General features: G+C 34.2%; 1 protein-coding gene across 4 annotated transcripts in view; it reads right to left on the bottom strand.

Annotated features, from left to right (window-relative positions):
* Window positions 1–12,571, bottom strand: part of LOC128999353 (leukocyte tyrosine kinase receptor) — a 95,449-nt gene that overhangs the window by 15,012 nt on the left and 67,866 nt on the right. For 2 of the 4 annotated variants that reach the window (XM_054425808.1, XM_054425807.1), the window contains exons 13-22: window positions 12,185–12,328; window positions 9,429–9,557; window positions 9,062–9,218; window positions 8,354–8,451; window positions 7,449–7,524; window positions 6,702–6,814; window positions 4,563–4,695; window positions 4,063–4,167; window positions 894–1,089; window positions 116–206 (exon numbers count right to left, since the gene is read on the bottom strand). In XM_054425808.1, the coding sequence (XP_054281783.1) occupies window positions 116–206; window positions 894–1,089; window positions 4,063–4,167; window positions 4,563–4,695; window positions 6,702–6,814; window positions 7,449–7,524; window positions 8,354–8,451; window positions 9,062–9,218; window positions 9,429–9,557; window positions 12,185–12,328 (1,242 nt within the window). Of the gene's footprint in view, window positions 1–115; window positions 207–893; window positions 1,090–4,062; window positions 4,168–4,562; window positions 4,696–6,701; window positions 6,815–7,448; window positions 7,525–8,353; window positions 8,452–9,061; window positions 9,219–9,428; window positions 9,558–11,123; window positions 11,217–12,184; window positions 12,329–12,571 lie in introns of all 4 variants that reach the window. The other 2 variants (XM_054425809.1, XM_054425810.1) reach the window with 2 other exon arrangements.

Here is a 12,571-nt window from a genome sequence, read left to right on the forward strand (position 1 = left end):
ATCAGGACAACCACCTTCTGGACCTTTCTCCAATCATTGTGAGGCACTGAGAATTAGAAAAGAAATTTTTTCGACAGGGCGGATTAAATTTTAACCAAAGATAAAGATTACAAACCTTGACAGCTACTGGCATTTCCACTGCATCCCCAGCCCTGTGTTGGAAGAACCCCTGATAAACCTCTCCAAATGCTCCTTGGCCAAGAGCTCTGAAAAAATCACAATATTGAAAAAAATTACAGATAGTTACCAAGTACAGAGATAAAATGAGGAAGTGAAAATTAGTCACAATAAGCTGTAAGTTCATAAACAAGTTTTTTAAGCTTAATTGAGAAAACATTTTTTAAGAGAAGAAACCACCTGTGTAGAATTAAAGAAAATACTCTGATTGAGGGGCAAAATTAATCTTTTATTAATGAAAATATTTACTGCATTTTGTGACAATGGACTATAAATATTACACTCAAAACAACTCATCAAAAGAAGAAATAAGACATAATAGTTTGCTTAGTTCAAGTGTTAGTTATTAATAATTTTCTATCTGTAATTTGCAATGACAAATAAATATACTTAGTTAATTGTTATTTTTCTAATGTGAATAGCTTTTGTCTAATATAAAAAAAAGAATTTTAAATTTCTTCACCTCGTCGGGACAGTTGCAAATATTTAAAAAAAAAATATTAAAACAAAATACTTTAATATTATTAGCTGATGTTCCTCACAGTAACCTTTAGAAGAGTAAGGTAAATTCCATTCTCAATACGTTTTAAAATCTAAACTAAAAATTATTTACATCAATTGTACAATTTAAGGTTGATACAGAGTATCACGTCGACTACGGTACCACGTCAGAAAATAGCGTCGTCACACTTTACTACATACATTACACAACTTACTTGACAAGCCGCAACTGGTCCCTAGGGATGTCACGGAGGTCGCGGATGGTGTAAGTTCCCCCGCCAAACTCATAGTTGGGGTTATACTCCGTCATCATGGAGTTGCTTGCGACCCTGAGTCTGTTGAGCTGAAGATCTGGACCATTGAGGATCTTGCGGCGAAATCTGGATGCGTGCTTCTGTTGATAGCGGTTATCTAGAAAAAGATTATTGCGCTGAAGAGGGCCAGACGTCAGTAAAAGTGTGACATAGTTGAAAAACATTATTTTATTCATAATAAAGAATGCCTACCACCCAACGGCTAAAGTCAAATCCACCGATAATATTCTCCCAACCCATTCTAACAAGTACAAATTTTTGGTTAAAGACCCTTTTACAATAGTAAAGAGTATTTTGATCATGTAATTAATTGAATTTAAAATGTGTATTTATTAGTATATTGTATTAATTAGAGATTTAAAAAAATCTTTGGATGGTTACTTGGTTGATTATTTGTTACTTTGTTATTTTTGAGACATTATAGGCTTTTTTCACAATTTGATTGTCTTGTAATTCACCCACGGCCTTTCATTTTTAGTTAGGGTTGTGGGGCGACCACTCGCACTGTCACTATGGGGGGCATGCTTCCAATAGTGGTTTGTCTGGGGACGGTGCGAGGGGTTGGCTCAGCTCTATAACTCTAGCTAATTAAGTCTTGTCTGTGACATTTTGGTTTGTTTTGACTTCAGTTACTTTATTGATTACTGACAATATCAATTGCATTATTGTAATGACGAATGATGGATACAAAATTGATTGATCAACCAGCACAGCTCAGTAAGAGTTTTATGAGTACTAAGCAACCACAGCATCGTAGGACTACACACAACTCCTCTTAGTCCAAGGAATTAATTGATTAAACTATGCCTGGTTTAAATCATCCTCCTAACAACGTAGATCTTTTGGACTGAACAATTGAAATTAATAATTTAATAGATTTAGAATTGTATTTTGTGTGTATTATAGGAGGTTGTTTGATAGGAAATTTTAAATGTTAATAAAAAAGTTCCTAACACGTGTTGTTAAAATCAGCGATATTTTGGTACAGTATCCCGTTTAAATTTTTATAATTTTAATTATTTTAATAGGGGGAATCTGGTTAACAGATTTTGGAAAAAGAAATTCTCTCTTTATTTCCCTTTATTTTGACCAATAAAATAAATTCCTAAAGATTGGCTGTTTACTTACTGGATACCCTGTATAAAGAGTACAACTTGCCTTCTGAGAGTTATATGAATTATTTTTTAAGACTTTATAAACATAATAGACTTCCAGATTATTTCTATTAATCAAATAATAAGAGTTTAAAATAGGCTGCTGGGTAAATCCAAACTTCAGATGGATTTGATTGGGCTTCATCTAAATTACTTTGGACTTCTGAGGTTTCATTGAATCCAGTTATGTACAAAACTATTTTATTTAGCGAGGTATTGAAAATAAAGCGTATCACTTATATATTAGCATTTAACATAAATATAAATATGAACTATTCTAGCAAGGTACATACAGAAACATACAAATAAATAAAGCTAATTCGTAAAAACAAAGCAATATAATTGTGAATTAATATTGAAAAATATATGAACATATCCACAATATCGAGGCTCTGGTATAAAAATATATTCTTCATACTACTGACCATATGATGGCTCTTAGGTAAAAATATATAGTGTATGTCAAAATTTTGTGAAAGTTCTTGATGGCATTATTGCCTCAAAATCACTGCTAATTGTGTAAAAACCTGCTTATGGTCTAGGTAGACTCGACTACATCTGGAAATTCATGAATGTTAAGGCAACATATTATGTTCATGTGTTACACTTTTTTGTGCGTACATATATTTACTTTTACGATATATAAAGCTGATGATCTTCAGAAGAAGTTGACTATATTAAATGTAAGTCATGGTACAGCCTGGGTTTCAATCACAATCCATACCGTAAGCAGGTTTTTACATTATTTTCAACATCAAAGTCTACTTTCGGTTCTTAATATCAACAATAGTCCGTCTAAAGTCCTCCAGTTTCATGGATCGGCCGTCAAACTTCTTGAAGGCAGCAGCGTCTTCCAAAGTCACTTCAACTTTTTCTTCTGCAGGGTTCTTCCGGCACAAAACATTCCACGAGACGAACTTATCTGTAAGACACATCCTTATCTCCATTCACGTCGGCCCGTACACAAAAGTTAAAATAAGGAAACTTGAAAAAAATTTGTTTAGCAAATTTTTTTAAGAAAATAAGAGAATGTAAACGACTTTATAATAACTGAACATTTGGATATTTCAAAATTTCAAAACACATAAATACACCCATAAAACAACCTGTATTTTAAGTTGTATATGTTAGCCATTTGATTGCCAAGTAATGATAAAAAGGTTTTATTACCTGCTATTAAGCAATCCATTCAATCGCACCTGCAACTAGTTTCGGCTCCTATTTAGAGCCATCATTAGGTGGTACATGGATGGTTCCTTTTTTCATATGAAGAGCGTCACAATTAATGCAAAAATAAGTAAACATTTGCATACGACACGATACAAACAGGGAAAAACATTCATAGTAACTGTTCAGTAAAAACAGACGATGCTAACCCGGCAGTGTTTGAGTCCAGACTCCTGATCAGTTACCAAATGTTTTTGCGTGTTAGTATTGTGTCGTGTGTAAATGTTTATTTATTTATGTGCTAATGTTGACGCTCTACATATGAATAAAGGAAACGTCCTTGTACCACCTGATAATTGTACCACCAACTAGTTAGTAGGAGCCGAAACTAGTTGCAACTGCAATTGAATGGATTGCTTAGTAGCTGGTATTTAAACCTTTTTATTTTTGATGTATTCTAAGGATTATCTTCAAAAGCATGCTATTGAAATTAAGAAAATTTCCAAAAGTAATAAGGATTTTACCAAACAAAATATCAGCAGCAGTTAATTTATTGACAAGGATAAAATGAGGGACAACTTACTGAGTTTAAAATGTCAACCAAAAGTGGAGAACAAAAATTGTTAGTTATAAATCAATTATTATGGTAAGCTAACTTGAATGGTAAAAACTATTCTTAACCAAAAAATATCCAATTTAAAAATATACTTAGGGACAGTATGAAATTTGCAAAAATTACTAATACTTACATAATAAAATGGAGACACCAGTAAAGGCCAGCATCATAAACACTGAGACGGCAGCGAAGAACAAAGCAGAATTGGGAAGGACACGTTCATCTGGGGGGTTAATCACTGGAACAAAGAGACAGTATAAATGCCTAATCAGAGGAGCACCCACAGAGAATAAGTTTATCCAGTCAACGTTTGTAGTTTATTTTAGTTGAACATATCCTACCAAGCTTAGTGTGAACAAGCAACCGAGTGAAAAAGGTAACTCTTCATGAGCTGCACACCAGACCAGTATGAACAAGATTCAAATTCACGATCAACGTTGGTACTGATCAGACCTAATAGCCTACTGCACTAAGTTGGTACACTTCCTAGTTGGCCTATTTAGTTTGCATCACATGTCACAGTTTTCAACCGTAACTTGAATTAACCTCATGTAAAAGAGTAAGTGAAGGTTTTATTGTGTTGCAACCAAGGCTTAAAGGGCTAGCCCATATAAATACATGTTAAGTACTTACTGATACAAGAGGTGCCATTTTTGTGCAAAACCCATCCTGTGGGGCAGATGCACATGGTAGCGCTTCGGTGAGCGTCCAGAGCAACGCAGCGGTATTCACAATCACATCCAACTACCGCTGGTATGATGAAAACCTGCGAAATAAAAAATTATAATCAGAGACCACAAAAAAGATTATTGGTACACTCGTATCTGCTTATAACACTGTCTGGTATATAGATTATAGATAGGTTGGGCCTTAATTTGAGATATTTAACTCATCAGATAAAAAAGGAAAACCATGTGGCTGATTAGCAATTTTTTGAATTGAGATGTAGCTTACCTGAATAAATTTATAGTTCTGCGGCTTTTAGGTACAAAAACAGACACAAAACATAATACTGATGAGAATTCTTTAGAGGACAGATTGAAGTAAAATGTATATTTTAAAACTAGACTCCCTTTTGAAAAAATAAAGAAGTTTTAGGACAAAAACTCACCCATTTAAAATTTTTTAAAACATATAAAAGGTAGTAAGCTAAGATCCTCATTGTTTTATAAAGGAAGGAATAACAAATCAGTCAGTTAGTCACTAAATTGGCGAAGGAAATAGGCAGGGCCGGTTCTAGGAATTTTTCAGAGTTAAGCGAACACCCGAATCAGCGCCACTTAGAATTCCCCCCCCCCCAAACCCATGAACATAACTTAACCGTATTTGTGAATTTTTCCCCAATAATTTTGGGAAGAATTTTTTTATAAGTTTAGGTAGAAGAATACCAACTTGCAATAAAAGGCTGTTTATTATTCGCAGAAATGTGACATTTATACACTTTTACTCATCATATAAGCTATAGCATAGCAAAACCAAGGACACACTAAAAAAAACAGGCCGTAATGTAATGCTCGTCAAGCATGACGTCACGATAGAAGACGGCAATGACGTAATGTTTGCCGTTTGTGGTCAGCTGCTTGTTTTAATCTTTCCTTGGAAAATAAATAAATAAATACCTACGTCATTGCCGTCTTCTATCGTGGCTTCTTTGGGCTGACTGGACTCGCCACCAGATGATTTCTACAAAAGTCTACTCATTGATTTGGCTTTTTTTCTTCCTCTTCCAAATTCGCCTTACGCTTTCTATGATAAGTGCCAGACTGTTTCTTTTTTCTGCCATTGTTTTCATAGTTTCAACTCGCAATATGTTTTACTCAATCATTCAGTTTATACTTTCTTTTTATTTAATGCGCTAATTATAAATTAAACTTAAAACACTCGTAATAATTCGCTTATCAACAATCATGAATCATCAAAACAATGCCAATACGATACCGATACGCTATAGGCCTACGCACGATTACTAGAAAAATACCGGTATGGATCATAAACATAAACAAATGACGTTTTTGGCCCGAAAATAAACATTATTTAACATTGCTTAAATGGAACTGCCAAAACATATGTTCAATGCTATTAGTATAGGATACGGGCCAACAACGTCATTTGTTTATGTTTATGATCCATACCGGTATTTTTCTAGTAATCGTGGGCCTACGTATACAACTAATAGAGTGCAATACAACCACGATTACTAGTAGTAATCGTGAATACAACGTAGTGCTCTGCTCTAGGATCAGAGGCAGAAAGGAGTGAAAGAAAGGGGAAGTTTCTTGTTGTGACTAGACAAGTGGCGCTGAGCTTGCTTATCTCGAGCATGAGTGATTCGTGAAATGAAACCCATAGGTGCCGCGCTGGCGCTGACGCTGCCGACTGCCGAGCGTCAGCTCAGTTCAAATCGAAACTGCAAATGGCATTGAGTCCTTGAGTTGTAGTGCTGTACAAATATACACAATTTTAAAGTGCTGTTGGTACAAAGAGAATAAATGCCTTTATTGTGGTGCTTTGAATACTTGAACTCTGAGCAAAAATAAACAAAATTACGTTGTTCACGTAAAAAAATGTTCCGTTGGCACCACGGCGCCACTTTTTCGTGGCGCCATATGCGGCCGCGTAGTTCGCGTATGGGTTAAACCGGCCCTGGAAATAGGTAGAAAAGGGCAGAGTAGTAAACTACGGATGGTTCTAAAGAACATTCTATCGGTCCAATGTCTATTGAGAAATTTCTCAATTAATTTTGTAAAAAGAAAATTAAAATGTATGTTTTACCTTTCCATCCCCCAGACTAGAGCCCTTGACCACGTGTCCCAGAGTTCCGTTGGTGCCAATATAAGAGTAACCTCCCTCGCCATTACGTCCCTTGTCAGACCAGGCTCTGCCACCTGTAAACATAGGGAAATACTTCTAATAAGTGGTATGAAACCTACTAAAACTATTCAGTGTTTCCATAGAGGGAAGTAAATTAAATGGACCAGCGTAGACGTTTTTATTGCTTTATTTTCTACAAAAATTATAAGAATCCCAAAAGTAAGAGCCACTTGAGAATGTACAGTTAGAAACGGGATCAGCAAGGATGTAAAATTTGGCAAATAAATGTGTTACTACTTCATCCTACTAATTTAAGACACGCATGCATTATATGAAGTCATTATTTTTATTTCAAAGACTGTAAAAAGGTTTGTTGCTGTGGACCTATGTTATTGATTCTTAAAATTAACAAAACCGATTCCTACACAATATATGTAAACATTTTGTTCAACAGTAGTAAAATGTCTACACTAAGCAAGGACTAAATTGCACTACTTTATAATTAACTATGTATGGAAACAAATAATTTTACTAATGGAAAACGTTATATACGATTGAATTTAATGAGCTTTTAATAAGGAAATAATTTCTGTATGGAATCCAACCGGTTACCTATTTTAGATATCTCAACCTCAGCTTATCAATCACTTATGAGACGAGCATTAAAATTATAACTATTTTGACAATAAAAAGATCAAAGTATTTTACCAGCATAGCCGCCTCCCCCTCCCCCTGCTGTGCAACCCCCTCCCCCTCCACCAAATCCTCCATGGCCCAGAAACACCTGAAACAGTACAACAAAGTTTTGAAAAAACTTACACTAACTGGAAAGACAACTCTACAACTAAATAGTTTTAATTTTAACTCTTTTAGCTTGTGCTGAAGAAGGATGGTGGTTCACATAAAAATTATATTTAGTCACTCAAAACATCCAGCAGATTGATATCCTGCCAGGGTTAATTTATATAGTTTTCAGGATGCAATATATTGTGGAAAGATATTATGGATGAATATAAAAATATTCCAAGTAATACTCTTTGGTTGTGTGTGATTTTTAATAATGACACAACAGGAAAGCCAAAGCTACACAAAATCTATGTGAAATTTAGAAACTGTTTATTAATCAAATAATATTTGTGATGTTTTCTTACAGTGTTTTAGCATTGGTAAACTGAAATGTATTTCATGGAACCTGAAGTTTGATGGAAACTTTGTTAAAACATTTCCTATGCAATTAAAATTTCAAATGAGTGACATTACTTATATTTTAATCTAACTGTTTTGCTGGCAGCTTTTAAAACTATGTTTTGGATACTGAAGCAGATATTCCATCTATAAAGACCAACTGAACCCATTTTTTTAATAAAAAACAGTGAATGAGCCAATATCAGTCTGAGCAACTGTCAAATTCATATTTTCAGTACTTTTGCCTTTAGTTTCTGGTACTATGATGCAGTTCAAGAGACATAAATCCAGTCACAGATTGTGCTAGTGTCTAAAATTCTATTTTCTACCTTATTTTCTTGTTACTGAGTTTGTTTACATGACAGAAAAGATGCTATAGCTCTCGATAAGTCTCCATGGAATGTCTTAGTTGTATCCACAGTACTCACCGCTACACATCCAGTTCCGCCAGAGCCACCCTGTGTCAAAGCCAACCCCGTGGCGTCTCTGTACGTGTAGTTACCAGGCAACCAGCCTCCTCCGGCTCCTAAACATTAGAAGAGAGTACGGGCTGAGTTGGAAAGTAAGAGATGTTATTACTCTTAACATTTTCTTATCATGCAATCATGAAATGAACAATGCCACCCAGACTAACCAAAACCAGCTACCATAGACAAAAGACAATAAAGTCGTTCTACTGCACTATAGGTCAGGGTAGGAGTCCCATGGCTTTTTAAGTCTCCTGCAAAGTTATCTAAGTTCCTTCAGCTTTGGGGCAAAGATTTAGTGTTTGGACATTGGCTTTAGGGGGATTTTTGATAGAGGCCTCTCCTACTGTATACATAAATAAATTATTGGGAGCGAGCTGGGCTAGTGGCACAGTGCTGGACTTCAGTCCCAAAGGTCAAGGGTTTGAATTCCGCTAACCACCAGTGGCTTTCCATGTGATAATGCTGTGACCTTTTATGCCTAGCTAAGTAATGTGTAAGATGGATCCAGGGCCGTAACGAGCTTTGGCTCCCTTATCTTGAAGTATATGTTTGGTGGGCCCCAGTAAAAATATCTGAAAAAACTGGTCTGAGTACAGCTTTGGATGGATCCACATTAGTGCCTAGCGTCCAATGTGTGAAGGGAGGATTGTATATGAATCAGCTAACCTGCAGGTGCCTCCCCGAAGGCGTCGCCTGTCTGGTTGCGTCCATGTTGGTCTGGCTCGTGGCCGTGTTGAGTTCCGTCGTCTGTAGAAGGTCCGTGTGACAGTCCACCCCCTCCAGCCCCCACAAGTAGCGGCATCTTGTCTTTGTTCTTAGTCATCTGTCAACAATGAATACTTTACAGTTACGTTCATACTTATAAAATAAACACATTGTTTCAATTTCAACATTAACACAAAATAGTAAATATTTTTCAAAGACGTACGAGCTGACAAAACTGTTATTACAGAATTTGAATTTCTAAAAATTAAAGCTTCAAGGTACAGTACAACAAAAGCATGGTAATAACAGTAGAAATTTGAATACATACGTAATAGACATAAGAAGCACCGCCGCCACCACCCCCACCTCCTAGTACTGTGATAGTCTTGATCTTCTTTAGGGTTTCCTTCAGTCTGCTGGAGTGCTTGTTGTTGGGCTTTGAGGAATTCATTGAACTCTAAAAAACAAGAAAAAATTAAACTGTTTTTCAGGAAATATATTAACTTTAGATACAAGTATCTGCTGTGGATTTAAAATGAATCAAGAAAATTAAAAAGCTTATGATGCAACAGAAGTAACAGTTAATATTCGCTTTTGAAAACTGTGAAATAATTTACTTAAACAAACATTTATTCAAGTTGTTAAACAAATAACTACAATCGTGAAATCCTGGATTGAACAATTTGAATTGATACAATATTTAAATAAGTTCAATAACCATACTAATTACGAGTTTTGGTAAAACTTACAATAAAATAAAACCTTTTAAAACAATTAATTCAAGTTATTTTGGAATTAATATAATATTTTGGCGTGTCTAAACCAAAGTTTGTCACATTTAATTTTAGACAATCCTCTTTTTTTGCTATCTTAAACATAATTTGTAGAAATTATCAAAGTTTTCCTGTCCTGTTCTGTTAGTACTACACAGTTACAATATGACATAATTCACTCTTGTAAGCATTGTTAGAGATAAGATAATTAAATAATGTTAGTAATGTAATGTTAACTACTATTCCACGACACCAAATTACATATTTACAAAACGATAATGAGACCGGTTATACTATATGGATCAGAAACATGGGTAATGAGCAAAAAGACAGAACAGAAAATAATTACAATTGAAATCAAAGTTTTTAGGAAGAATTCGGCCTGACGCTCGAGGATGGAGTATGGAGGAAAAGGCATAACATCGTGATTAGAGAGCACTACAAAGACCTAGACATCGTAGTGGAAGTCAAAGGTTTAAGGTTGAAATGGTTTGGGCATAATATGAGAAGAAATAAGAGAAGAAGCAAAACTGCACCACGAAGAACATACTTGACAGAAACCCTGAAGGCAGAAGACCACCAGGATGGCCTAACCTTAGATGGAGGGATCAAGTCTAAAAAGATATTAGAAGATTGGGAGTGAAAATAAGCTTAAGAAAGAGAGATACCTGGAGGCAGTGTGTGGGCAAGGCCAAGTACCTCTTAAGGTACCAGTGGCCACTCCAGTAAGTAAGTAATGTAATGTTTGAAAACCTTATAGAAAATATAGTTATGAGATACAACAAAACTGATGCTACAGATATTCTTAGCAATACATTCTTCCTTAGTTCACCAAGGATATCGAATGGTGACAAAACCAATTTTCATGCACTTGTCAGACAGTTTAATACAAAAACTCGTTAACAGGTACACAAATCTCACCTGTTCCTTATTTACATTGCTACTTATTGAAAGATCACAAGAAGTGTTTTCCTTGTAATAATTAATTGAGCAGCTTTGAGTTGTATGAAGGTACAACATTTGAAAGATATGTTAAACCTTCAAAAACCCTACCCGCATGTTCTCGTAAAATAAAATTGTTTGAAGGAGAACAAACATATACAAGGATTAAGGATTAAAAAAAAACTATGCATGTAGATAAATAATGAAATATTAGTAGTTTCAATCCTATTAGATTAGAGGAATGTTAATCTTAAAAACACAACAAATCATTAACAAGCGGAGTTAATTAAAAAATCAAAATCTAATACCTCTCTCGTAAACGTAAATTGGTCACCATAAAATTTACGGGTTGAGCCGAGCCGTCCTAGTCGAGGAAACTCAGCTAAAGACAAAGGTACGTCCTGAATAAATGTAAACAGTCTTTTAAAATAAAGTAAAAAAAATCACAAGAAGAAAAAATATATAAATCTGTGACATAAATCAACGAACACAAATATTAAAATTTATCTTGTACTATATTATTGCATTAAATATAATTTATGACTATGAATACATCGCTATTGCAGAAAAACTTTATACTAGCAAATTTCCAGTCGTTCAATATTTTTTCTTAAAAAAAATAATAATAATTTTCATACAAAAATAAATAAAACTTTCACTTACATCCAAGTATAACTAAAATTATTATCAAAGAGTACTCTTGAAGCATTGAATTGAATAGAATTATTAAACTGGTAAATAGTAAATCGTCTCATTATATTTTTTATTGGTAGGGATGACAAATAAAACACTATGTTAAATAAAAAATATTTAATAAAATAAACAATCGTAAAATGTAGGCAAAGTAAAAAATATTAATCTTAAAATAAAATAAACTTAGAAAATAAAATAATTATAAATAATATTAAATGTACTAAGAAGTTAGTAAACAATAAGAAAAATGATAGTATATAATTAACTCTATATGAGTAAAATAATGAGATAAAATTGTATAGCAAGGTAATCAAATAATAAGATAACCTTGAAATTTAATACTGAACTTAAAATCAAACTAAAAACTAAATAATATAACAAAACTACAACTACATCTTCCATAATGAGAAATTAAAACAATGATGAATAAAAAACCACCTTTCCCCGCAGTATTTTATTCCCGACAACTACAACGTGCAATAATAGAACAAAAAAATAAAATGATTCTAAGTATCCAAAAAAACATTGAAACCACATCTAATTACATACCTTAGTCACATCTATAAGTAGCCTACATTTCCATTTAAATAAATCCCAAGTATGTGTAGGATATCTGGTAAAACTACCACAAGGAATTTCATTAAATGGAAATGTATTTTAGTAAAACTGTTCTTACGTGAACCACTCGTCCGTCAGAACTCCCGTAAGGTGGTCCTCCTCCGTTGTCATGTTCTCGTCTTAGTTTGTTCCACTTTTCCTTCCCAACAGGAATCGACTTTGGGCCAGACACTGGTGGAGATGATGGACGAGAGACCATATACTGCAAATTAAATTAAACTTATCAATTGTCAATAGATAAGCTGTGAAAGAGGCAGAGAAAGATTAATGTCTTACGATGTGGATAAATAGAGTTGTGCTCATGTTAGTCATAAACATTGACCAACGATCTGGTTTTATTAACTTTTATATTCTTTACTAACATCAGCTGTTAATTGGAGATTATTTGTTGAATTTCATAATTGGATTCATCTAGGTTAGACTGTAGAAGAGTTCATTTTTCTAC

This window comes from Macrosteles quadrilineatus, unplaced genomic scaffold (assembly GCF_028750875.1).
Source record: "Macrosteles quadrilineatus isolate MER2022 unplaced genomic scaffold, UCM_ALF_1.0 Scaffold_8__2_contigs__length_117827958, whole genome shotgun sequence".
Lineage (NCBI taxonomy): Eukaryota > Metazoa > Arthropoda > Insecta > Hemiptera > Cicadellidae > Macrosteles > Macrosteles quadrilineatus.